At 43.0% G+C, this 27250-nt stretch overlaps 2 protein-coding genes across 2 annotated transcripts in view; one reads left to right on the forward strand and one right to left on the reverse strand.

Annotated features, from left to right (window-relative positions):
* LOC144578705 (uncharacterized) overlaps nt 1-1925 on the reverse strand; it is a 77129-nt gene extending 75204 nt beyond the window's left edge. The window contains exon 1 of the mRNA XM_078345990.1: nt 1916-1925. Within this exon, the coding sequence (XP_078202116.1) occupies nt 1916-1925 (10 nt within the window). The remainder of the gene's footprint in view (nt 1-1915) is intronic.
* Nucleotides 1926-2294: 369 nt separating this feature from the next.
* MSANTD3 (Myb/SANT DNA binding domain containing 3) lies at nt 2295-26038 on the forward strand. The gene is made up of 3 exons (XM_009000289.5): nt 2295-2427; nt 16394-16844; nt 25362-26038. The coding sequence occupies exons 2-3, from the start codon at nt 16427-16429 to the stop codon at nt 25769-25771; spliced, it is 828 nt and encodes a 275-aa protein (XP_008998537.1). The 5' UTR covers nt 2295-2427; nt 16394-16426; the 3' UTR covers nt 25772-26038.
* Nucleotides 26039-27250: the final 1212 nt, after the last annotated feature.

A 27250-nucleotide genomic window follows, 5' to 3' on the forward strand; every position in this document is an offset into this window, starting at 1 on the left:
TAAAATAACACTGATGATTTGTTGAAGTTAAGACTAAAAGCTTTTATCTATCCAGCCAGGTAGGCATAATAGTCCTATCTTAGAAATGAGAAAACTGAGATTCAGGAGCTTAACTTAGTTCACATAAATCTAGTGCTTTTTCCACACTGCATCACTTTATCAATCAAACTTCCAATCTGAATTGACCTTCTAATTTCTCACCCAATAGTTTTCCCTTGACTGTATCTGTATTTAAGAAGGGAATCTTCATGGACTTATGGCACTAAGTGGAAAACAAGTGGAAATGATGTACAGTCTTGGCTTTCAGTGTGGTATCATAATTTGTTTACCAGTATACTGTAGCAACTCCCCTGGCATAATCTTAATTTCCAGGCTCTCTGGACAATTTCAAGGTCTTCTGGACATCAGAAAAATTATGATTAAAATAACTAATGAGCTGCCTGTAATCCCAGCACTTTGGGAGACCAAGGTGGGAGGACTACTTGAGGTCAGGAGTTCGAGACCAGCCTGGCCAACATGTCGAATTCCCATCTCTACTAAAAATACAAAAATTATCTGGGTTTGGTGGCATATGCCTATAGTCCCAGCTACTCGGGAGGCTGAGGTAGCAGAATTGCTTGAACCCGGGAGGTGGAGGTTGCAGTAGGCTAAGATTGCGTCATTGTACTCCAGCCTGGGGTACAGAGTGAGACTGTCCCCCCCCCCCCAAAAAAAAAAGAACGAGGACTAGCAAGTATAGGTCTTAGTCTAGGGTCTTTATTTTTATTGGTGCTTCTGCCACTGATTGTTTTTTGGGGGAAGAAAGGGTTAGGTGATTCTTTGTACATCGTGAAGACCTAGATCAGCTTTTATTTTGGGGCTATGGATGGTGTGAGTCAGGAGGGCAAGCAACAGTCTCAAAAATGCTCAAGGAATTAAAACACAAAAACGGAAAATAGCAAGTGTTGACAAGGTTGTGGAAACTTGGAACCCTCAAACGTTGCTGGTGGGAATGTAAAATGATTCAGCTGCTGTGGAAAACTTTTTGGCAGTTCCTGGAAGAATTAAACATAGAATTATCCTATGTCCCAGAAAGTCCACTTCTAGGTATATATCCAAAAGAACTGGGAACAGGTACTCAAATACGTGTACAGGCATGGTCAGAGCAGCACTATTCACAATAGTCAAAAGGTGGAAATAACCCAAATACCTATCAAGTGATGAATGAATAAACAAATTGTAATATGCACATACAATGGGATATTCATCAGCCATAAAAATGAAGTACTGATCCACGCCTCAACATAGAGGAATCTTAAATACAGGGTAAGTCAAACAAACCAGACACAAAATGCCGCATATTGTATGGTTCCGTGTATATGAAATATCCGGAAAAGGTAAACTCATAGAGACAGAAAATAGCTGAGTGGTTGCCAGGGTCTGGAGGAAGAATGGACTGGAGAATTACTACTTAATGGAGTGATGGATGTTTCAGAACAAGTTAGAGGTGGTGGTTGCTTAACGTTATGAACGTAATAAATGCCACTGAATCGTTCACTTTTACTAAGGTTTATGTTATGTGAATTTCACCTTGGGGAAAAAAAAAGTTAAAAAGCCCTCTCTGCCCTTATCTGGGCTTGAAATCTTCCCCACGGATCCAGGGCAAAAGAAACACCCAGCCACTCTGCTTGCGGGAGGAGTAAAGGGTGCCTTGTCCCGACAGTTTGAGCTGTTGTTTTCACACGCATTAATTCCCACTTAGTCAGCACAGTGTCCCGGGCTCCAGTGGGCACAGTCGCGGTCCTGGGGGAGGCACATTCCGCAAATTAACATAAGTTTATGATAAACTTAGTACAGACGGATTGGCTGTCCCTAGAACCTCGGAGTCCTAAAAGAAAAGGATCTATTTCAGTTGGGGGACTTGGACTGAACTAACTCGTGTCCATGGCCGCCAAATCCCATGTGACAAATGTATTGTTTTGTTGTTCGTAGAAATAAACTGTTTTTCGGGCCCCTTCAGGAGCTCCTCTGCAAAGGTGGGGAAGAAAGGTAACTAAATCAGCACGAGGACGTGAGCCCGAGGAGGTCAGCCGTGCGGTCTGTGCAGACCGGCAGGTGGGCGGGGGACACCCCGTGCCCCACCCCAGTCCCCGGGAGGCCGGCCGCCGCAGCTCTGGGAAGTGGGGACTGGCACGGGACCGCGCTCCCGCCCTCCTCGGCGGCGCCGACGGACTGGCAGGCGGCTGGCGATCCGCGAGGGGGAGGCGGCGCCCGGGCTTTGTGGCCGCGGCGCGCGCGGCGGGGCCTGGCCGGCCGGGGGCGCGCCGCCGCCGCCCGGCGCTCGGGAGCCCGCGGCCCTCCCGGCCGCACTGCTTGAGAGAGGAGCCCAGGCCGCCCGCACTCGCGCCTCGCCGGCCCCTCCCCCGGTCGCCGCGGCCGCCGCTGCAGGTAGGAGGCTCCCTTTCCGGGCGGGCCGCAGCGGGGCGGGGGCGCCGGTGGGGGGTGCGGGCTGGGCGCGCGGGGGCCGCGGGCTGGGGGCCGGCATGGCGGGCTTTCCGGCCGCGCCGCTGCGACCCCCGCTCTGCAGGCCGGGAGCCGAGCGGCCGCCTCCGCGCGCCGCGATGGGACTCAGTGAGTAGGGCAGGCCTGCTGCCTACAAAGCCCCGGGGCGCGGGCCTCTGGGGGACTCAGTGGCGCGCTCAGGGTGGGGAGTGGGGTGGGCTTTGGACTCCCGGGCTCAGGGAGCTGCTTGTGGGTGACCCGCAGTACCGCGGTCTTCCCATCCCAGCGTCCCCACTGTGTGCTGATCACTGTGCTCGGTGCTTTTCCATACTTGTCTCCTTTAAGACCCCCAGTGCCCCCTCCCCTGTCCCGAGTGTAACGGGAGGGGTCCCTTACTTGCTGGATGAAGGCTGAGCATCACATCCTTGCTTGACTGACCTTGGGAAAGCTCCTTTACTCCGAGCCTGGGCTACTGTTTCTGTAAATTAGAGGCGGGGGTGGGGGGGGGCGTGGTATAATATCTACCCTCAGGTACTATTGTGAAATATAACGTATGTAAATAATAACAGCTAAATTTTGAGCACTTTCTGTGTACCAGGTCCTAGGTACTAAACAGTTGGCGTGAATTATCACTGAATCATCACACTGGCGGTATGAGGTAGTTACTGTAAATTGCATCAATAATCTTTATTTAGGAATACGAAATAGTGAAGAATTTAGTCTCTCTATACCGATTCAGGAGATTAGGTACTTCTTAGGTGTGATATAACATTTAAGATTACAGACGTTCCTGCAGTATCGAGGAGAGTGGTTATAGGATGCAGGGATATATTTATCATACAATTAAAACTGAAGAGAGGATAATATCAGGGCTAAAGAGTGTGCCTTTCAGCATGTCAGAGAAGATTGTTGTATTCCAAGGAAATTGCTGAATACTAATTCAAAAACAGTTTCTGAGTTAGGATTAAGGACGGCCGTGGGAGTTTGGGGACAGAGAGAGACATGGGTGCACTGAGGGGAGAAGAAGGATTCTGAAGTCCTGGTAGATGTAGAGGAAGGCACCAGGGTTCACCATCCCTCCCCTGTAGCATTCTGGACCAGGATTGCTGGCCAGCTGTCATCCATCCCTTAGAGACTCGGGCTGGGGGAGGAAGGCTGCTGGGTCAGGGGATGGGGAGGGATGTCTCTTTTTACTCTCAGGCCAGGCGAAAAATATTCAGATTGATGGAGGGTGAGGTGATTGTGGGGGCCTCCTAGAATGCCATTATTGCTTCTCACAAAATTCTTGTGTTTCAGGACACGGGATGCTTGCCAGCCCTAATGTTTGATGAGATGCTTAAAATACAAAGGCCTCACTAGTATAATGGAGAAGTGCATTTTCAATACTGTTCACTGAGTCAGAGAAGTAATGGGCCTGAGGAGATTATTTTGGGTTTCAGTTTAGAATGGGGAGAACTAAAAGGCTTTGGATCCTGAAGAAGGAAGAGAGAGGGAGGAAGGGCCCAGGTACTGCACCTGTGGGGAAAGGCAGGAGAAGGAGGAGCTGAGGACTTCACCCCATCATCTGCAAATACCCAGCAGGCTATTCAGTTCTCAGCTACCAAAGGGGTACCCTTTCCTCTCCTGGTTTGTGATGATTTGCTATTTCACATACTGTGGAAGATCAGGGGCTGGACTCAGATACTCCTGTCCTGAGCGAGTAGGAAAGACGTCTGGGAGAAGAGTGTTTTGTTTTGTTTTTAACCAGGCATTGAAGCAGAGAGTATGTGGGTATGTAGCGATGGTGAAGGTAGGGAAAACCATGCATAGTTGGAAATGCAATTGCTTTGGAGAGATAGTTTGGGGTTTGAATCCTAGCTGAACCATTTGTTAGCTTCGTACATTTTTTGTGAGGGTAAGTAATGTTTTTTCACGTATCTGGCATACAGTTCAACAAGCACTAGTACTGTTTTCCCTGTCTGTGATAACATTCATTTAACAAATGTCTGCTGAGCTCCAGTCGTGTGCTGAATCATGTGTTACATTCTGGGGATACAGCAATGACTCAGAAATTATGTATTTCCCTAGGGATTTCCCAGTCCAGTGTGGGAGATGGACGCAAAGAGCAAATTGCAAAAAATATGGGAAGTGCTACATACAGTACAGTCATGTACAACTGGCAGCAAGCTCATAGAAGAGTAACTCATTATGAGCCAATGAGAACTCAGGGCCAATCTATAGCTAACAAGATGAGTATGAGACCTTATGACACAGGTTTTTTTTTGTTGTTCTTATTTTTTGAGACAGAGTCTCACTCTGTTGCCCAGGCTGGAGTGCAGTGGTGTGATCCTGGCTTACTGCAGTCTCCTCTTGGGTTCAGGCAATTCTCCTGTCTCAGCCTCCCGAGTAGCTGGGATTACAGGCGGCCACCACCATGCCTGGCTAATTTTTGTAGTGTTAGTAGAGATGGGGTTTCACCATGTTGGCCAGGCTGATCTTGAACTCCTGACCTAGGTGATCTGCCTATCTTGGCCTCCCAAAGTGCTGGGATTACAGGCATGAGACACCATGCCCAGCCATGACACAGGTTTTGAATGCTCCTGTACCACCTAGCTTTGATCTCTTTTACCTCTGTCTTATCTTTGCCCTGATAGTAGCTTCTCTTTCTCTCTCTCAAAAAAAAAGTAGTTGCAGTGTGTATGTAATTTGTAAGCTGCTTCAAATTCATGTTAGAAAGAAGCTGTTTTGAAGAAAATAAGCATAACAGACTGAGTATTAATTGAGGAAGATTTCACAAAAATTACATGAAAGTTGCGCTTTGAAGATTGGAAATGGGCCAGGCACGGTGGCTCATTCCTGTAATCCCAGTACTTTGAGAGTGAGACTTTATCTCCAAAAAAAAAAAAAAGATTGAAAATGGGCCCTTGGTGGCCTTGGGGTAAAGGATTCCAGCTAAAGGAAACCACATGTATACAGAGGTATCAGAACATCAGAACACAGCAGATTCAAGGGCATGAAGGTGAGTTTGGTCTGGTTAGGTTGAAAAATACATGGCGAGGATAAGGGGCTGGAGGCAGTGCTATAATCAGGGCCAGAGCCACAAAGGCCATGAATGCCATGTGAGGAGTTTAGACTTTTATCACTTAGGCAATGGGAGAGACATCTGAGGTTTACAAGGAGGCCTGTGGCTTGATCACTGCGTTTTAATAAGACCCTTGTAGTTGTGTGGAAAAAGGGCTGAAAGTTTGGGAGATCATTTTGGAGATTAGGTCTGACCTCAGAAGTGGACAGTGAGAATGGGAGAGGAGGGAACAGATGTTGGGGTAACAATAGGTCTTGTTAATTAGTTGCATGTGATTGAAGATTGCACTGATGCTTTTGCTTTGGGAAGCCAGGTTGATGTGGCTGACATCATCAGAAATCAGGAGATCTTGGTGTAGGGGAATAATTAGTTTGTTTTTGGGTATGGAGAATTGGGAGTTTTCTGAGATGCCTATGATGGGGCGTAGAAATGGTTTCTAGATGATTGGAAATGTGTTTGATGCTAAGGAGAGAGGCTGGGGCTTGGAAGAGAGGTTCTTCCCAACACTGCCACTTTATTGTTTTTTTTGAGATGGTATTTCACTCTTGTTGCCCAGGCTGGAGTGCAATGGCACCATCTCAGCTGACCACAACCTCTGTCTCCTTGGTTCAAGCTATTCTCCTACCTCAGCCTCCCAAGTAGATGGGATTACAGGCATGCACCACTACACTCGGCTAATTTTGTATTTTTAGTAGAGACACGGTTTCTCCATGTTAGTCAGGCTGGTTTCGAACTCCCGACCTAGGTGATCTGCCCACCTCGCAGCCTCTCAATGTGCTGGGATTACAGTCATCAAGCCTGTTTTTTTTTGGAAAGAGACAGGGTTTGCTCTCTCACCTAGGTTGGGGTATGATAGTACAATCATTGCTCACTGTAGCCTCGAACTCCTGGGCTCAGGTGATCTTCCCATCTCAAGCTTCCCAAGTAGCTGGGATTATAGATAATCATGCCTGGCTAATTTTTAAATTTTTATTTTTAGAGATGGAGTCTCACTGTGTTGCCCAGGCTAGTCTCAAACTTCTGGCATCAAGCAGTACTCCTGCCTCGGCCTCCGAAAGTGCTGAGATTACAGATGTAAACCACTGTGTCTGGGTCCCCCCTCAACTTTTTTTTTTAAACAAACATTGCGAATTTACTATGTGCTAAAGATACAAATAAAATGTAGTTCCCTGCCTCAGAGCTCACCGTCAGATAGGGAGAGCCTTTAGAAGATGGATAGATCTCAGTGCAGAGTAATTCTGAGTGCTGCGAGAGGTAAATACTTGGTACCCTTGGCCTAGAGAAGACTTGAGAGCTGGTGGTTGTAGCTGAAATGGTGGGAGTGGAGAAGAGTGCACTTAGTAGACAAGAAGCAGGTTGGAGTGGGAACACCTACAGAAGGGGACCTTCTGTTTTTCAGCAGTGCTTTCTGTGGAAGATGCTTTAATAATGATTCCAAAGGCATTTCAGGGAAGCTGTGGGTGGGGATGGTTTAAGATGGAGTGTGGGGGAAGGGAAGGAAGGGGTCAGGACTTTTAAGAACTCTCATCTGGTTTAGAGGGGACTGTGAGTGTGGGAAAGTGGGGGAGCCCGGGCTTCCAACAGAAGGCTAGTTCTGCATGCACACAGTCACACTCAGGCACAGATGATGAAAATAAACACTTCCTAGTTACATGGCCGCTTGGAGTGGGTGGAAAACTGGTAGAGAGGTAATGCATTAGACGAAGCAAGTTCAGTGCTAGATTTGACTGGAAAACTCCTGAAAAGGAAAAAAAGGTGGAGAGGGAGAGAGGGTTTCGGTGAGTGGCCATCCTGGGCAGACAGGTATGTACATGTGTCTGCATGTAAGAGTATCGTGTGATTACTCTTACCTCTGGATAGAATGAAATCCTGAAGGGATTCATACCTCATAGTGGTAGTGAGGTTCTTAAAACATTGCCATTTCTACCTCCTTTGAACTGTAATAATATTTGCAAGAAGGAGACGATTATTTTATGATAAATCCTTTGTAAGAGGAGAAATTTAAAATAATAAAACATCTAGCAATAATTAGTGAAAAAATGCAAATGGCAAGCAGGTTGGTTACGGCAACAAATTCCACAAATATTTATTGAGTGCTTGATGTACACCAGGCACTCTCGAGGAGCTGTGGCCAACAAATCAGATCACCTGCTTTTGCCATTTCACCTGGAACTGCTTAACTTGCACAGTTAAACCTGTGTATGGGCCTTAAACAAAATAGCAAGGTCATCTAAAGTGCTGAGATCACTTCATTCTGTTGTAATGCTCTCTTTCATTGGCTAGTAGTTCCACCAGCCTCACAAATAATCAGAAAATACCAACTATGTGTCTTTGGCAGTGAACTGTGGAAATCAGGTTGCAGAAAAACCATTTTAATGGCAGTGCTAATGCCGATGAACAGTACTGCATAGGACTTTAGAGAATACCCCCTTGAGCTTTCTAATTTAGAGATGAGGAATTGACAGCAAGTAAAGAAGTCATGCCAAGACAAATGTCACAAAATGAATGACAGAGTTGAGAGCAGTGCCCTGGAGTTTTCAAATGGTACAGTGGGGGAGGCTTGAAGATACCTAGCAAAAAGGGCATCTTGATGGTGAGGGGGTTCTGAAGTGGGAGAGCTAGGAGAGGGGTTGGAAAGCAAATGATGAAGGCTTGATTTCAGACCCTCCTCTGTTACTAGGGCAGCCCTGTAACCTCTGTTGCAGGGAAGCCCTGTTTTGTTCTGAGCCTGTTTCCTCAACTATAAAGTGAGAGGATTAAATTGAGGTCCTTATTTAAAATTTATTTTTATTTTTTCTTTTTCTAAAGCTCCACTCTCAGAAGTAGTGGTGGGGTTGGGATCTGAGGCCATGGGTCCAAGCCCATGTCTTTAACCTCTGATACTTCCTTTTATTTTTGGAGCCAGGGTCTGTCACTGGCTGGAGTGTAGTGGCATGATTATATCTCACTGCAACCTTAAACTCCTGGGCTCAAGGGATCCTCCAATCTTAGCCTCCCTAGTAGCTGGGGCTATAGGCACATGCCACCTTGCCCAACTAATTCTTTAATTTTAATTTTTATAGCAATGGAGCCTTGTTGCCTAGGCTGGTCTTGAACTCCTGAGCTCAAGAAGTCCTCCTGCCTTAGCCTCTCCAAGTTCTGGTATTACAGATGTGGGCCGTCACACCCTGCCCAAGTCCTTTGTGGTTTAAAAGAAATGCTATTTTTGAGGTGTTGAGTCAGGAGACAGGCAACAGACCAGGGTAGGAAATAGCTTTTCTCTCTTTAGAGCAAACGGATTGCCTGTTACTTGCCAGGCCTTGCTTGTGGGGAGGGCTGCCACATGTCCTTCGGTTCACCCACCACTTCTGAATATGCTCTTTAAGTCCTTCCTTCCCACATTGTGGCCCTGCTTTGTTCTCAAGCTAATCTAATTTCAGTCTATTCAAGTGGGAATTAAGGTTCCTGTTCTAGATTCCCCCCAATTTTGGAGTATGTCCCTGGGCTCATCTCTGTCACTGTGCTTATCACACTGCCTTGCACCAGCCTGTCCCACAATGCACGTGGTACATTATGTCTTCACAGGACTGTGATGTCCTCATTGGTCTGTGATCTCCTTGACTTTAAGGAATACTATTCTCCTTGATGCCTGCAGGGTAGGTGTTCGGTTAATCCTTGTATATACTCCCTGCCTCTGCTTTCTGTTGATCCCCCTACCCTTCTGTGGACACATATACATCCTGTTCATTTCTTCCTTTGAAACAATCTTTGGCTGGGTGTGATGGCTCATGCCTGTAATCCTAGCACTTTGGGAGGCCCAGGCGGCTGGATCACCTGAGGTCAGGAGTTCAAGACCAGCCTGGCCAACCTACAGTGAAACTGCATCTCTCTAAAAATACAAAAATTAGCTGGGTGTGGTGATGGGCACCTGTAATCCCACCTACTTGGGAAGCTGAAGCAGGAGAATTGCTTGAACCTGGGAGGTGGAGGTTGCAGTGAGCTGAGATCACGCCACTCTACTCCAGCCTGGGCAGCAGAGCTAGACTCTGTTTCTCAGAAAAGAAAGAAAGAAAGGGCGGGGGAGGGGAAGAGGAAGGGGAAGGGACTTTGGTGTGTACTTCCTCCTTTCCAATAACATCCCCACTCAGAGTCTGGGCCTTTTCTTATCAATTATGTATCTGATGATCTCCTTCAACTCTCTCCATTCTTATCCTATACATTCTTAAAGATCTAGCTCAAATGTCCTCTTGTTCATGAAGAATGCAAGTGAACCTCTTCCCTCCTCTGCGTGCTCAAGGCTCTTTGTCCTCTCTTCTGGTGTCTGTTTCAGCGTGCCTCTCAGTTTGTGCATGTCAGCGCTCTTTCTAGGCTGGAGAGTTCAGCCTGTCCCTGTATCTCCCACATACTCTAGAATGGTGCTGAGCTTTTGGCAGGAGTTCATTAATATTTGTTGAATTGTGTGTGTATGAAATAAAGAGCCGATAACTGTGTGTACACGCACACACACGCACACACACCCCATATATATATATACACACACATACACACAAACACACAGAGCATTATTTTACTTTTGGAAGCAGTTTAATGTGGGTGGGAAGAGTGGAAAGAACTAAAAGTGATTGAAGCTCTAGTCTGTGCTTCTTTCTTCATGTTGTGGAACTGTTGTGCAGAGGGAATGGGGCAGGGTCGGGGTGGCAGGCGAGTAACTCCATTTCACAGATGAAGTATTAGAGATCGGTTGTCCAAAGTCACATGGTTGGGTGAGGGCTAAAGTCTGGATTTGAGCTCAGGTTTTCTGCATCCAGTGTCTTGGTTCATTTCACTTTACTTTAAGATCAGCAGTCCATTAATATCCTGAAGTCTGAGTTTCCAGTGCCACGCTCTTCAGTCATGGTACCCATTCTGAATATTAATTTCAAAGAACTGTTTCCACAAAGGGTAAGAAACATGAAATGTTGACAAGTTTCTCTAGTCTTTGCTCAGACTTTAGGATTTAGTTTCACCCTTGGTGGACTTAAAACTCACTAGATGGTGGGCCAGGCGCAGTGGGTCACACCAATAATCCCAGCACTTTGGGAGGCCGAGGCGGGTGGATCACGAGGTCAAGAGATCGAGACCATCCTGGTCAACAAGGTGAAACCCCGTCTCTACTAAAAATACAAAAATTAGCTGGGCATGGTGGCGTGTGCCTGTAGTCCCAGCTACTCGGGAGGCTGAGGCAGGAGAATTGCTTGAACCCAGGAGGCGGAGGTTGCGGTGAGCCAAGATCACGCCATTGCACTCCAGCCTGGGTAACAAGAGCGAAACTCTGTCTCAAAAAAAAAAAAAAAAAAAAATCACTAGATGGTATATTAGTCTGCTCAGGCTGCCATAATAAAATACCACAGATTGTGTGGTTGAAACAACAGAAATTGGATTCTCATAGTTCTAGAGGCTGAGAAGGCCAAGATCAAGGTGTAGCAGGTAGGTTTCATCTTGAGGTTGCTTCTCTTGGCTTGTAGGTGGTGGCCATCTTGCTGAGTTCTTACATGACCTTGTCCTCTTTGTGAGCCATTAAGGGTGGGGGGCATGCCAGCTTCCTGGTGTCTCTACTTAAAAAGGCACTAAGTAGAGACACCAGGGCCCCATACTTATGACTTTATTTAACCTTAATTGCTTCCCCGGATGTCCAGTCCCCAAATACAACCACTAGGGGGTTAGGGCTTCAACATGAATCTCGGAGGACACAAATATTTAGTCTATAATCAGATGGATTTTTGTTTTAAGTTGGATAGTAAATGTATGCATTACTGTTTCTGGTGGTTTAATATTAGTGTTTTGAAATTGCGTTAATTTTTTCCTTTTTGTTCTTCTATGGGTATTGGAATTGTGCCTTTTTATTTAGGCCTATCTATGGGTCTTTGCCTAGCCCAAGGGGAACTTCCATTTCATTTGGATTTTGCTATTTTATTTGACCATTTCTACTTTAATGTACCTTTTGTTATTTTAAGAGATGGAGGTGTCACTATGTTGCCCAGGCTGAGGTGGAGTGGCTATTAACAAGCACAATCATAGCTCACTATAGTTTCTAACTCCTGGGCCCAAGTCATCATCCTCCCTCAGCATCCCAAGGAGCTGGGACTACAGGCACTCCACCGCACCCAGCTAATGCAGCATCTAACGTACTGTTTTGTCATGTATGATACCGTGTGCACGGTAGGCTATTTTATGCCTGTATGAAAATGTCTACATTTATAAAATGTTTACTGAGAACCCACTTTGTGAGGGTCACTGGCCTCCATGTTGCCCTACAGTCCTGCATAAGAATGGGTCACACACTGTCTAGCAGAACAGCAGACACAAGAGATGATGGCTCCTGAGCAGAATTGGGGGACATGGAAGGCTATTCCTTTCCTAATAAAAGCTGAGGCAGCAGGGAACGCTTGTTATGTTGTCATCTGTAACCAATTATGGACATTGCTGAATAGTTTTAAGCTAGAGTATGCTTTTGAGTCTCAAAGTTTCTATTAATAAGCATTAATAAGCTTTGCTGGGGAGATCTCTTACTTTGGGAAGTATTTGTTTACATGCTTAGGTGGAGTGCCAGCATTCCCGAGGCACGGACCATGCATGTTAAAGCTCTGTAAGATCTCTACAGTTATTCTTCAACCATACAGTCATTATGATTATTTTTGAGAAAGAGTCTCACTCTGCTACTAAGCCATAGGCTGGAGTGCAATGGCTTGATCTTGGCTCACTGCAACTTCTGCCTCCCAGGTTCAAGCGATTCTCCTGCCTTAGCCTCCTGAATAGCTGGGATTACAGGTATGTGGTACCACACCCAGCTAATTTTTATATTTTTAGTAGAGATGGGGGTTTCACCATTTTGGCCAGGCTGGTCTTGAACTCCTGACCTCAGGTGATCCACCTGCCTTGGCCTTCCAAAATGCTGGGATTACAGGCATGAGCCACCACGCCCAGCCCAAACATACAGTCTTATTGGATCATGGCAGAAATTATTTCAGAGCTCTGGTTAGAGTGAGGAAGGTACATGTGGGAGGACTATGGGCCCTAAGTTTGAAAGTGGGAAAAGATGATGGAGGGAGGGAAATGAGTGGGGAAAGAGCCAATAGATGGAGATACACCCCACCTAAATTGCCCTACCCTGGGCCCTTTCCCAGCTGATTAGATTAGAGTGTTAATGGCCATACTTTGAGCTGGGGAATAGAGGCTGTCACTAGGTCTGAAACAAGACAGCTAAGGAGCATGGGCATTGGAGTAAGTCAGACCACTTAATATTTGTGTGACCAGAGTAAGAGCCACAGTTTTCTTATCTGGGAAATGGGAATAGTAATTGGTTAAAGGAGACAAGCAGCCTATTTCACAAGGCTGTTGAGAATCCATAAGGAACCTTTAGGTTACATTGCCTTGTATCAGAATCCCTTTATAACCAGGCAGAATGCAACCACAAGGCCCAAGGAACTCTGCTGTTCTACGAAATTAAGCAAAGTAAATTGGTAACTTTGGATTTACTTAGCTAGTGATTAAATAACAGTTTACTTAATAGGCTATTAATGGTCCCCAGGTGTTGGTAATTGCAAATATTTGCTTTTGAGAGCAGTTGTATAATTTCTTCTGGTACTTTATGTAAATATATGTATGCATATATGTGCATGTATATATATGTATTTTTTAACAGAAAACATTCAAGTATAACAAATGCTCTCAGAGGCTGTTTTTGGGAGGGTAAAATGATATTGTGCATTTTAAATATTTGTTATGTTTAGCCTACAATAAGGGCTCAAGAAAAGTTATCTGCTGTTACATTATTGCTATCATTATTGTTACTTTGAGACTCAGTTGGCCGCATGTAGGGCAAGAGCCTTTGTGAAATTTAGACTCCCCACAAGTCCACTACCACCCGGTGGCAGCTAGAGGTACTGCACACATCGTGAGGAAGAATTACATTGCTTGAAATTCATTCCATGTAATTTCAGTCCCACCAAGGATCACAGGACCTTTGTTCAGAGTGTGGCTTGCTTACCTCAGAGCTGAAATTCATATACCATTAATCGATGAAGTGACATTTTTTACTTCCACAGTTGGCACAGAACAAGAAAAAAAAAAACGAAATAGGGAAATGGATATGCTTATGTGCTGTTACTAGAAATGTAATTGGTGCACTAGTTTACAAGGACAAGTTGGGGATATAACATAAGTCTTAAGTGTTTTTATCTTTTGGTGCAACGGTCCTAGGAATTTCTCTTGAAGAAATAAGATAGAAGAAAGATATTTATTTGGAAAGTGTGTGTATATACAAATATAATGTATATGTAAAGTAGCATCACATACAACAACAAAATAGGGAGTAATACTTTTTTCATTTATGAATCAGAGTTCTTAATCCTTATAGCAGCAATTCTTAGGAGTGGGGAAAGTTGGCATATTGACATCTGGAGCAGAGGCGTTGGTTGAGGTTGGGGAAGTGGATCAGAATCTGCTGTGCGAGCTGTGTAATTTAAGAACAGTCAGTGTGTCTATTCATTTCCTAACAAAAACTACAGAAAGTAAAGTTGGACATAGATATCTTGGCAGACAGAGATGATATAGAAGAGATAATATTGTACAGGGTGTATGTTAATAAATTTCAGTTTGGGGAACATTGATTTATAGGGAATGGAAATATGGATGAGGGTAAAAAACTAATTTGGGACCTTTGAGGAAAAAGGATCCTGGATTGGGTATCATTGTATGGATATTAGAACAACATAATCAAAGCACGAGCATGGGAATTTAGCGTTATAGGGACACATCCCCAAAGATAAATGTCCACTCTTTTAGCTTTGCTCAGGACCTGAGGGCCAAACCACCTTTGACATATGTCTAAACCTCTCAGTCTCTGATACCTGATGTGTCCAGTTTGAATGTAGAGCAGGGTACCTAGTATTTGGAGACACAGGTTACCCTAGTACTTCATTCTAGTAATGACAACTTTTAGGATGAGGTGGTGCAGAGTGAGAGACCCTGAGCAGGTTCTATCACCCTCATGTAAAGCCCACACTCCTTGGCCTCAATTTAAAGGTTCTCTGATCTGTCCCAGTCCTCTCCTGTCTCAGTCAAACAGATTTCAGCCATCCACAACTACAGAAACCCCTTCCTAGGCATAGTGTGTGAGTAGCTGGCTGGAAATAGTGTGATTTAAAATTAGTGTACCATAAATTTAAAAGTCACAGCCCCCCCCCCACTAATTTTTTATTATGGAATTTTGAAACATACAAAGATTGAGAAAGTAACTTAATCCTTGTGTACCCATGACCTTTGATTTCAAATGACACCATTTTTGGCTAGTGGGAATCTTTTCAAGTTGGTTCCTAATTTTTTGACACGATTGGTCAGTTTTAAATGGACTGCCTCATTAGTATCTTGATGCTTGCCTGTTACTCTGAGAAATCAGAGGCTTGGAGAATGTAAGAAGGACTGGGAATACATTGGCCCTTTCCAATAATGCTTACTTTATTGCTGCAGTCAGCATAGATTAGCTATGTTTTTGATGTAACATATTTGAGAAGTTAATTTTATAGGAAACTCTCTGTGATTAAAAGATGTGGGCAAAGTGTGGAGTCCTAAAGCACACACAGATTTCATACACTTCACTGGAATAAGACATTCACTAAGCACCTGTTGTGTGAAAGATGCTGACTCAGCACTGTGGAGGATGACAAGGTGACTTACGGGAATCATAGTGGAGTCATTTGGAGTCACCCAAGGCGAGAGGCTGAGAGACAGTTGTGGAATGATTCTAAGAATACCAGACTCCTAGGGCAGTCCAAGTTCTGCACTTTCCGTGTTGCCATCTTTGTGATCTTGTGCAATCCACGTCACCTTTCTGACCTTTACTTCTCTCAGTGGGGAAAAGACTTGGGGGATGTAAAGAGGAACACTGGACTCAGTGTCTAAGTGCCTAGGACCTTTACATCTAACATTATATACATTGTTTATTTAGGATTTTTAAAAGCAGCCCTCAGACTTGTGGGATCACAGTCTCCAACCTTTCATTTTACAGATGAAGAAACTGAGGTTGGGGTTGCTCCAGGTACATGACACAGAATGATGAAAACATCATTTTTTTTTTTTTAAGAAAGTGTCTCCTTTTATCATCCAGGCTGGTGTGCAGTGGTACAAACATGGCTCACTATGGCCTCGATCTCCTGGGCTCAAGCAGTCCTCCTACTTCAGCCTCCCAGGTAGCTGGGATTACAGATGCGTGCTACCACACCTGGCTATTTTTTTTTTTTTTTGGTAGAGACAGGGTTTTGCCATGTTGCCCATGCTAGTCTTGAACTCCTGGGCTCAAGCAATCTACCTGCCTCAGCCTCCCAAAGTGCTGGGATTACAGGTGTGAGCCACTGCACCCAGCTGTACATCATCTTTTATATTTGATTACATGATGGCTTCTCTTGTTCTCAGCTGTGACAAAACTTTGAGAAAGCTGTTTAGTTCTAAAACTGGCTAACATGATTTGGGGGGAATAATCAGTTCCCTAACATTAAAGAAAAATAAATTAAGAAATCAGAGTTCTCTATAAATGTTCAACTTTTCTTTCCTTTCTTTTTCTTTTCTTTTTTCTTTCTTTCTTTTTTTTTTTTTTTTTTGCCGTTATATACCAGATAGTCCCAGTATGGCCACAACAATCCACTTTGAGGTAAAACCCCATTCCTAGTATATTTCTAAATATTTTTCTGAGTCCTGAATATCATAATTCAACAATAATGGAAAAGAAAGTACTGTATTTCAGACCAGGGAATCAAGTCAGGAATTAAGCTTCAGTGATTTGCGGGTATTGTTCTTGCTAGAGTTGGTAATCATTGCTTCAAACTTTCTTTTTTACAGGATAGTTAGCGGCCAAAAGAAATATAGTGGAAAATGCAAAACAACGAAATTATAAAGCCTGCCAAATACTTCTCAGAATTGGAAAAGAGCATCCTGCTGGCTTTAGTAGAAAAGTACAAATATGTGCTGGAATGTAAGAAAAGTGATGCGCGAACTATTGCCCTTAAGCAGCGTACCTGGCAGGCGCTGGCCCACGAATACAACTCTCAGCCGAGCGTGTCCCTGCGGGATTTCAAACAGCTGAAGAAGTGCTGGGAGAACATCAAGGCTCGGACCAAAAAAATTATGGCCCATGAAAGGAGAGAGAAGGTGAAACGGAGCGTCAGCCCGCTGCTGAGTACTCACGTCCTAGGGAAGGAGAAGATCGCCAGCATGCTTCCGGAGCAGCTCTACTTCCTGCAGAGCCCCCCGGAGGAGGAGCCCGAATACCACCCCGACGCGGTGGCCCAAGGTATCTGTTCCTGATGCCAGTGTGCATGCTTTCACGGGGTACCTGTTTGACATTTTAATTTTAAAACCCCCCTTTTGAGGGAACTTCTAAAAACGAAACTTTTGTATCAAACTCAATTTTCCTAATTCAAAATCTCAGGATTATATAGGACATTCAGAGTCATATAGAGGTTCACGCCTGTAATCCCAGCACTTTGGGAGGCTGAGGCGGGAAGATGGCTTGAGCCCAGGAATTTGAGACTACCCTGGGCAACTAAGTGAGACCCCTGTTTTTACAAAAAATAGAAAAAGATAGCTGGGCATGGTAGTGTGCACCTGTAGTTCCAGCTACTCGGGAGGCTGAGGCTGGAGGATCACTTGAGTCCAGGAAGTGGAGGCTACAGTGAGCTGTTATTACGCCACTGCACTCCAGCCTGGGCGACAGAGTGAGACCCTGTCTCAAAAAAAAAAAAAGTCATACAGTATATAGAAACAAAAATACTTGTTTACATCATTGTGCTAGCTCTTTTAGACTTTATTATTACTTAAACATAAAGAAAAATATGTTATCAGTTAACTAATAATGCATTAATGGAGTTGTTATTAGTGAGGCACTGCAGTTGCCTATCTCAACCTATCTCAAATATGTTAAGGAGATTTTTATGAAGATTTATATTCATCTACTCAATTTCACTTTTTTCAAAAAAAATTTTTGGATATCCTTATGTTGTTCACAGCACCACAGTAGGCCACTCAAATGGCCATATTAAGAAAGTGAACTATTTCAAACTTAAAAAAAAAATTACAGAGACTAATATGATAAACACCTGTTTTAGCATTCATCCAGATTAAAACCCAGCATTTTTAGCCATTGTAATATTGTGATCCACAGTTTTGGTTTGTGGTACCCTAGGGATCTTGAGAAACTCTGAAGAAAATTAACTTTAGTATACTTTCATTAAAAAGTGAAGAAGATGTCATACATAATTCTTAAGGGAAAAAAACACTCATATAATGAAGGATACAATGATAGTGTGTCATAGCTTCAAAAGGTTGGAATTAGGGGATGTCTCTAGGCAAGAGTAGGGTAGAAATGCACATTGATAAATTTCCTGAAATTCCTGCTTTTCAGACAGGAAGTAGCCAGTTTATGTAAAAATTCATTCTTAGAGACTTTATTTTTACTTAAACATAAAGAAAAATAAGTTATCTGTTAACTAATAATGCATTAATGGAGTTGTTATTAGTGAGGTGCTCTTTGCAGTTTGCAGAGGAAAGAAACCGAAGCAGAAAATGGTTCCTGGTGGGGGACAGAGGATTGTTCATAAGGTACCTCGAGGACCCAGCAAGCACTTCCCCAGGAGAGTCTGGTTCTCAGCTTGCAGGAAGGGAAATTCACTTGTCAGTCTCTCTAGAGTAGACTGACTCTGAGGGACTGGCTCCTGTTAATTAAAAGTAACAAGAAGTAGTCTAAAGCCAGGAATGCTATCTGTATAGAGTGGAAAAGATAATTATCAACTGCATCAAATACATGTTTTTGATTAGCACCTTTTTTTCTGTCCTGTAGGCAGACAATCCTGGAGAAGCAAATTACAATCAAAAGTTTGCTTACTGATCGTTTGACCAAGGTTAAGTCCAGGAAGCTAGTTGGGTAACCATAGTGGTTTATGTTATGCACCTCATTCGTTAATTTCCAGTGTATGAATCTTCTGTCTGGGTTTTCATCCTGGAGCTCCCAAGCCAGGGTACCTCCTAGCAGACAGGTCATAGGGACACTGCCAACTCTCGATTATCTCTCCTCATTGCTGCTTCTGTAGTGCACGGCTCCCCGCTGCTAATTAATGGTGTCCTTGTTTTGGAGATGATGATAGCTTCAGCGAGTTACTGTCTATCTTGCTGGCTTCAGAGCCATTTAGCTTCTGTGAGGCTGTGGAGGATGGAAGGAGTGGATCAGCAGGGCTTCTCTTTATGTTGCTTATGTTCACTGGGAGATACTGCTGGGGAACATGCTGTTGTGAGCTGATTTCTGTTTATTTTTTAAACCTGTGATCTGGATTATTGTGTATTGGACCCAGACAGTCTTATTTCCCCATTTTCAAATTCTGGGGTAGGATCTAGGAAAGTTCATCTCACAATTTTTTTTCTCTTTCTTTTTAGAAGAAATGATGTAATTTATTTATTCATAAACATAATTTATAAATTTTCAGCAAGAAGGGAATAAAGGTAGATTCTCAGTGTTTTCCTTGTAGTGCCATTTAATAGTGATTCAAGTGTGAAGGGATTTATTTTAAATTGGATGTTTATACATAGATGACACTGGGGACTTCCCTTGTTGCTGGTGGTTATTAAAGCACAGTCAAATGCTCCTTGCTCCTGTGTCTAGGTCCCATCTGGAGGGTGGTAGAGAACCTTGGTGCTTTGTCACCTGGGAAATGTGTCCAAAGGAAATCTGTTAATACTAGTAGGTAGGGTACTGGAACTCTTTCTTTACAATGAAAACAACTTTGAGTTCATTTCAGTCATTTTGCATTTCAGTTTTCTTTCAAGAAAGAAAAAGAAGTCTGGAATTGTCAATCATTCTTTCTTGGACTTGGTGGGAAAAAGGTGGAAAATCTGCTATAGGGTTATGGCCCTCATTACATCTTGTGTATTTGACATAAGGAATGTGTATGTGTGACTTTTGTATTTCTAACACTGTGCTGTTTAATACAGTTGCCACAAGCCACATGAGGCTAATAAGCACTTGAAATGTGGGTAGGCCACATTAGGATGTGCTATAATTGTGCACACCACATTTTGAAGACTTAGTACCAAAAAATGTAAAAAAAATCATGAAATAACTTTTATAGTTACACGTTGAAATGATAATATTTTAGATATATTGGATTTAAAAATATATCACCAAAATAAATTTTACCTTTTTTTTGTTTTAGTTTTCTAATATGGCTCTGAGGATATTTAAAATTATATAAATAGCTTATATTGTATTTCTGTTGGACAGTACTGCTCCAACACCTTACAGGGTGCCTGTTACAGAATTAGGTATTCAGAAATTTGTTGGAATTTATGATAAAACTGTTAAACAGGATGGACCTTAGTAGTATTCCACTAGAGGCCTCTCTCCAACTACTTTTTGGTATGAGATAGTTTCAACTGTGTCATCTTGATCACTGTCTCTTGGATATACTTAGCTTTGGTAGTGACTTTCTGAAAGTGTCCATCTGCATTTGAACATACTAGTCTTAAAACTTAAGTATAACACTTAGGAATAGATTAATATTTTCAAAAAAAAAAAAAACCCCAGTATTTCCTTCTTAAATATGTTAAAACAGTTTACACCCTGCAGATTTTATGATGTATGATAATTTGACTTTGCACTTATCTTCCATTATTTTGAGGACAACTGTGTGCAGAACCAACTAAGGGAGCCAAAAGAATTTGCTAGGAGTGGCTGGGAGGCTAGAATGACCAAAGGTGAAATACATTTAAGAAAACTAAGCTTTGGAGTGGCACCCAAATGTCTTAGGATAATTTAAATTTAATTTCACATTCTATGCTATAAAGTGATACTTGATAACTGTGAACATTTCTTTTTTTTTTCCCCTCAAACACTGTTCAGATCTTTTTTTTTTTTTTGAGACGAAGTCTTGCTCTGTTGCCAGGCTGGGATACAGTGGTACTATCTCAGCTCACTGCAACCTCTGCCACCTGGGTTCCAGTGATTCTCCTGCCTCAGCCTCCAGAGTAGCTGGAGCTATAGGCTTGCACCACCCCACACGGCTAATTTTTGTGTTTTTAGTAGAGATAGGGTTTCACCATGTTGGCCAGGCTGGACTTGAACTCCTGACCTTGTGATCTGCCCACCTTGGCCTCCCAAAGTGCTGGGATTACAGGCGTGAGCCATTGTATCCAGCCAGACATTTTTTAAATAAACTCCATTATTATTACTATTTAGTCCAATCCTAATCTTTTGGGGTAAGAACTCTGGTACCAGAGGACTGAGTTACATTTCCTCAGCCCTGGCACACCAGGCTCTCTGGTCTGTGAAAAACCTTTCTTTTGTATTAGTTATGTGTTTCTTATATTTTTATTCCATTCTTTCATTCTCTTCTCCTGCACCTGAATCATTGTAATGTGCTTGTGTATTCTTTTACATGTGTTTTGTGTGCATCTCTTCTAAATTTTATGTAGATTAAATTAGTGCTAGAGATACCATTTTCTCTGCTTTTTTCACTTAAAATATTGTTTTAAAGATCAATTCCTAGGCCGGGCCCCGTGGTTTATGCCTGTAATCCCAGCACTTTGGGAGGCCAAGGCAGACAGATCACCTGAGGTTAGGAGTTCAAGACCAGCCTGGCCAACATGGCAAAACTCTCGTCTTTACTAAAACTATAAAAATTAGCCAGGCAGGGTGGCACACACTTGTAATCCCAGCTACTTGGAGGCTGAGACAGGAGAATTGCTTGAACCTGGGAGGTGGAGGTTGCAGTGAGCCAATATCACACCACTGCACTCTAGCCTGGGTGACACAGCCAGAATTCATCTAAAAAAAAGATCAGTTCCCTTGCAATGTGTAAGTCTAGTTTCTTTCTTTTAGTTAATGTATTATACGCCATAGCATGCATCCACATATCTTATTTATCCACTTTCCCAGTCAGCCCTATTTCCTATATCTGGGATTTGGCCTGTTTGCAGTTTCCTTCCCATTCTTTTATTGTCATAGTAGGCTTTTCCTGCTAATAATAAACTTTCTCCAACTGTCCAAGTTAAAGAATATCCCCTTGGCTTTCCAGATCCCAGGAAATCTGCTGGACTTTCCTACCCTTTTTGCGTAAGATTGAGTTGTTTTCTCCTTCAGGTGGCTTTGTTTTACCTTGGAGAGAGATTACATGGTGTATATTTGCAGCACAGTGCCATTCCTAGGCTAGTCGTTTTCCAATTAAGAGAAGATTCTTCCCATCTGAACAGTAGTTTCTATTCATTGGAACTAATATGTGTGTGAAAGTTACTTAACTATACCATTGGGCTTCACTAGTTTGAAGCCCTATCTTCTTCCAGAGTCTTCTTAAGAGGCCTGCCTTTTTTTCCTTTAAAATTTGTATGTTAGCACACATTTAAACCAAAAGGAATAGTTTTTTGTTTTGTTTTGTTTTTTTTGGAGTTTCGCTCTTGTTACCCAGGCTGGAGTGCAATGGCGCAATCTCGGCTCATTGCAACCTCCGCCTCCTGGGTTCAGGCAATTCTCCTCCCTCAGCCTCCCGAGTAGCTGGGATTACAGGCACGCGCCACCGTGCCCAGCTAATTTTTTGTATTTTTAGTAGAGACGGGGTTTCACCATGTTGACCAGGATAGTCTCGATCTCTTGAGCTCGTGATCCACCCGCCTCAGCCTCCCAAAGTGCTGGGATTACAGGTGTGAGCCACCGCACCCAGCCAAGGAATAGTTTTTAAAGAAGAGTCATTTTTCTGCTCCTAGACACAAACATACTGTCTTTATGTTCACAGATCTAGAAACTTAGAGATCAAAATGCAGGATACACACCCATATTCTTAATAAGAGATGGTTTTGTGGTGGATACAAATTGGAGGCTGCATTTTAAGATACATAAGTGATCAGCTGAACAAGTGGAAGAGTCGGAGGCTGAGTATTGTAGTGGTTGAGTTGGATTTTGGAGTCATACAGACTTAGATTAGAATCCTGTTTCTTTCAACTAGTCATGTGACCTTGGATATTGTATTTGGTTTTCTCTAATAATACCTCCTTCATAGGGTGAGGATTAAATGAGGTAATGCTATAAAGCATTAGCCTAGGACCTGGTTAGCTGCTCAAAAAACAGTGGGTGCTGTCATCATCATTGTCATCATCAGGTACCTGACGCCTGGAATTGTTGAAATGAAAGTGAGAATTTAGAAACTAGAAGAGGCTGGTGCAGTGGCTCATGCCTGTAATTCCAGCATTCTGGGAGGCCAAGGCGGACAGATCGCTTGAGCTCAGGAGTTTGAGACCAGCCTGGGCAACATGGTGAAACCCTGTCTCCAGCAAAAATACAAAAAATTAACCAGGTATGGTAGTACATGCCTGTAGTCCCAGCTAGTTGGAGGCTGAAGTGGGAGGATCACTTGAGCCTGGGAGCCAGAGGTTGCAGTGAGCTGAGATCATGCCACTGCACTTCAGCCTAGGTGACAGAGTGAGCCCATCTCAAAAAAAAAAGAAACTAAAGAAATTGGGCAAGACAGCAGCATTATGAGGGGATGAACTTTAAGGACTCAGAGGAGTATCCAGTACTATCCCCTGAAATGAAATCAAAGAGAAAAGAGACTAGAGTTACCACAAAATGTCTAATGTGTCCAGTCTTCAAAGAAGACATTTTCAGATCCCAAACGAGAAAGGAAACAGGTGAGGTAATGCTCTTTGCAGTTGAAGCTCACAGCTGAGGGCTGTATTCTCGGTGTTCACCCTCTCCCATTCCTTTGTCCTTTGTCTTGGTTACCCACACAGATCACTGTTCCTTCCCCATGGTTGGGCTATGTTGAGAGGGATGTGACCCACTGCAGGTGATTCATCCCATACACATTTCTTACATGCCCAGCACTATGCCAGGCCCTGTGTTGGATTCTGCGTGAGGAAGAGCAGAAGCAGTTTCTGTCTTCAAAGTACTCAGAGACTTGAAAGGGAGGTAAACTGCCAGTTTTCACAAGTGTTCTGCCAGAGATAGGCCCAGGAGGTGATGGGAGCATGAAGGAAGAACATGTACGTGAGGCCAGAGCTGTCTCTAGGAAAGATTTCCAGGAGACATTTTCATTATTTCTGGATGGCACAGAGGTACTCTTTCTTTTTTTTTTTTTTTAACCTTCTCTTCCAGAAGTAAGATTTTTACGTTTTCTTTAGTCATAATTAGGGACTAGTTATGGTTGCTACTTTACCTCTTTGAGTGGAATAATTAAACAGTAGCCATTTTCCTTTTATTAACAGGGTATTATCAATTAGGTTTCCCCCAGTAGCCGTTAAAATTCGCAGCATCCCATCTTCCAGAATAATAGAGTGGACATAATCATGTAATCAACTCTGTTAATAAATTGGCATTGTTTTTCTCCAAGGAGATGATTCTCATTATTGGAAATGTAAAGCTTCTCAAGAAAGCCTTAGAGTCACAGCTAGAAGACTCCATGGGTTAGTGGAGTTAGTGGTTTCCTTATTGAAACTCCCTTAATTGACATGAATGTTACTGCTCTATTAAAAAATCAGGGCAAACATAGCATCTACCACAGGTGGTATCCTTTTGCATCCATACTCTCTTCCCTTTATATTCAAGGGTTCATCCAGTAAACATTTACTAGGCATCTATTGTGTACCAAACTAAGCAACTGGTACCAAAGGATTAAAAAAAAAGGATTTCGTGGTGCCGAAACAATACTGTGTGTGTTAAGTGTTGTAAAGAAGAGTACATATAAAGGAGACAGCTGAGGTTTCACAGGGCAAGTGGCATTAGTGTTGAACGAGTAGGAGTTGAGGGAAAGTAAAAAAAAACAAGACTATAGTAAGTGGAGGGACAGGCAGCCTAACTTTAAGCAGAGGGAACCGTGAAACAGAATTATGAAAAAAGCATCTTATAAAGGATGTGAATAGCTTGTGGTAGGATTGACGGTTGTGCAAGTCATTTGGAAGAGTCAGACAAGAAAGAAAGGTCAGGACAGGTTATGAGTTTACTTAGGATGGATTAAGAACAGAGCCACAGACAGGAATTCCCAGGAGAATATGAAAAGGTAACAGGTGAGTAGAGCGAGAGTCTCAGTACATCAAGAAGACTTGAGAAGGAGCAATCAGAGAGGAAGGCAGCTCTAGAGAAATTAGGAGAGTTATTGTTTAGAAGCTAATGGAGGAAAGAAATTTCAAGGATAGTCAAGTACCAGGGAGAGATTAAATAAGAGGGACATTGATAACTCCCCAGTGGCAGTGCTGGAGAGTAAAGAGAAATGGTATGTGAGGCAGTTAAGCCAGGGAATGTGACTCATCTTTCAAGGAAGAACATTTATAAGATGGCGCTCCAGGGTAAGGGCTAACACCTGTGACCAGAAACCAGCACTAGCACTCTTGCAAAGATTACATATAAGTGTTCGTGGCTAAATGAGAAGTTGGCAAAGGGTGATGAGACTGATAGAGAACCTAATCTGAAGATCCACACTGGCTTTGCATTGTGGTCCTACACTGTCAGAGTTGGGCACATTTCAATTTAGAATATCAACGTAACAAGATCTCTGTTCTTGATAAGCATGGTTTCTGACCATGGATCCCATACTTGGAAGTTCTAGAAATAACCTAACAAAACCCCTTGTCATTATTTCTTAAGAAAATGTTGCTTTTGATTTGTGGGTTTTTAAAAAGACAAGTGTGGCCAGGGTCCCTGTAGACATGAAGGCCAAAGCAGACATGATTTTAGATACATCCTGTAATGAGGGACCCTGTCATTTGAAATAGGATTGATTTTTTTTTCTCTGCCTGTAAAATCTTTGAATATATGTTTTCTGCTACTGTTTTTCAGAATCATTTGCTGTTTCAAATAGAGAACTGTGCGATGATGAGAAAGAGTTCATACATTTTCCAGTATGTGAGGGGACCTCTCAACCTGAACCCTCGTGTTCAGCTGTCAGAATAACAGCCAATAAAAACTACAGGAGCAAAACCTCTCAGGAAGGTGCTTTAAAAAAGATGCATGAGGAAGAACACCATCAACAAATGTCCATCTTACAACTGCAGCTGATACAAATGAATGAGGTGCATGTGGCCAAAATCCAGCAGATAGAGCGAGAGTGTGAGATGGCAGAGGAGGAACACAGGATAAAAATGGAAGTTCTCAATAAAAAGAAGATGTATTGGGAAAGAAAACTGCAAACTTTTACCAAGGAATGGCCTGTTTCCTCATTTAACCGGCCCTTTCCCAATTCACCCTAAGACTTTGGGGGTGGCTGTCTTGTAATTAATCTGTGTTGGCAAAGAATGTCTGGAACATGGACTTGCGGTCAGTAACCTGTAACAGAGTTACAACTAGGAACATTAGAGTGGTAGTAGTCACTTATTTAAGAATTCATTCAGGTAAACAGCTGCACCCTCTGTACCCCTTAAGTGGCAAAGAAGCTGTTATAGTCTTCTGAAAATTATCACTATGAGTGCTATAATTCTGAATGTAATGTCTCTTAATTAGAATTCATACAAGAACCATGTGTGAGTGTTGTTGTTGTATTTTTTTTAATCAAATGCAAGTGTGACTATAAAGGAGTGTGGCTGATACTTTTTTTCTTTTTAAACAGACAACAGAACTTTTCTATCCAAATGAATGCCCTCCCATCGAAAGTGGCTGTCCCGGGAGGCTACATGTTTCTCCAGTGGTGATGCTGTTGCTCAGAACTTGGTAGAGGTCTTTCGGAAACCTCCGTGAGAGCTGCAGCAGCACCTTTTTTATTTTCTCAGTGGAATCCTCTGAGTATGGATTTTCTGTTTTTAAACAGCCCAGTGTTTAAAAGGGTATTTTCTAATGTGGGTCATAAACCACCTTTTAAGGCTTTTCCCCAAAGAGGGGTGTTCTAAATAAGTTTCCAACAATGGTAGTTTTGTTGGAACTAAGGATGTAACTGCTTTGAGGGAGAAATGTTTGTTTAGATTTCTATATTCTGTTATGTTGGTTTTATCTAAAAAAAATAGAATTGCAATTTTATAGTCACACTGTGTATGTTTTTTAAAGATGCTGCCTTCCCAGCTGAGCTCCAGTTTTGTCTTCTCTGTAGTTTCCTCACAGCTTTTACTACTAAGTTGATGGCTGCCCTTGCTTTTAGTCTTTAGCCACCGAAGGAAAGGCCCTTCCCTCGCCATGCTCATGGTTCTAGCCAGTAGTAATGCTTTGTAGCTGGCTTTACATAGTTAGCATTGGGCCTTTTAAGGATCCATTACCAACATATTTGGAAATATGGATTGATAAATGGATATTTTGATTGAGCTGCAGTATAGCTTCTCCTGTAGCCTCCTGTTACAAACAGCCCTGGGAGTTGGAGACAGCAAGACCTGGAAGCAGCAAAATGACACGTGTCAAGGCAGATCAGCAGTTTCTGACAATCAGAGTTCAAGGTCATGTGGTGGGGAAAGAGGAGTATATGTGGCAGAGTCCACATAAGTGGGTATAGGTCTTGGAGTCAGGGCCTGAATTCTAAGCTTGACTCTCCTTCAAGTTGCTATATAAATGTGGGTAAGTCCTTTTAACCCTTGATGTGGTGTTTCCTGTCCACAGAACAAGGGAGTTAGGCTAGATAATGTTCCAAGACTGCTACAGCTCCATGGTTATGTTGTCTGTATAGTCTTGGATGGGTACTGCCCACATCATAATCAGCTGGAGAGCATGGGTCAATTAGGGAGAAATTGTTTACTACAATGGCTAAGCTT

Source organism: Callithrix jacchus, chromosome 1, assembly GCF_049354715.1.
Source record: "Callithrix jacchus isolate 240 chromosome 1, calJac240_pri, whole genome shotgun sequence".
NCBI classification, from domain to species: Eukaryota; Metazoa; Chordata; class Mammalia; order Primates; family Cebidae; genus Callithrix; species Callithrix jacchus.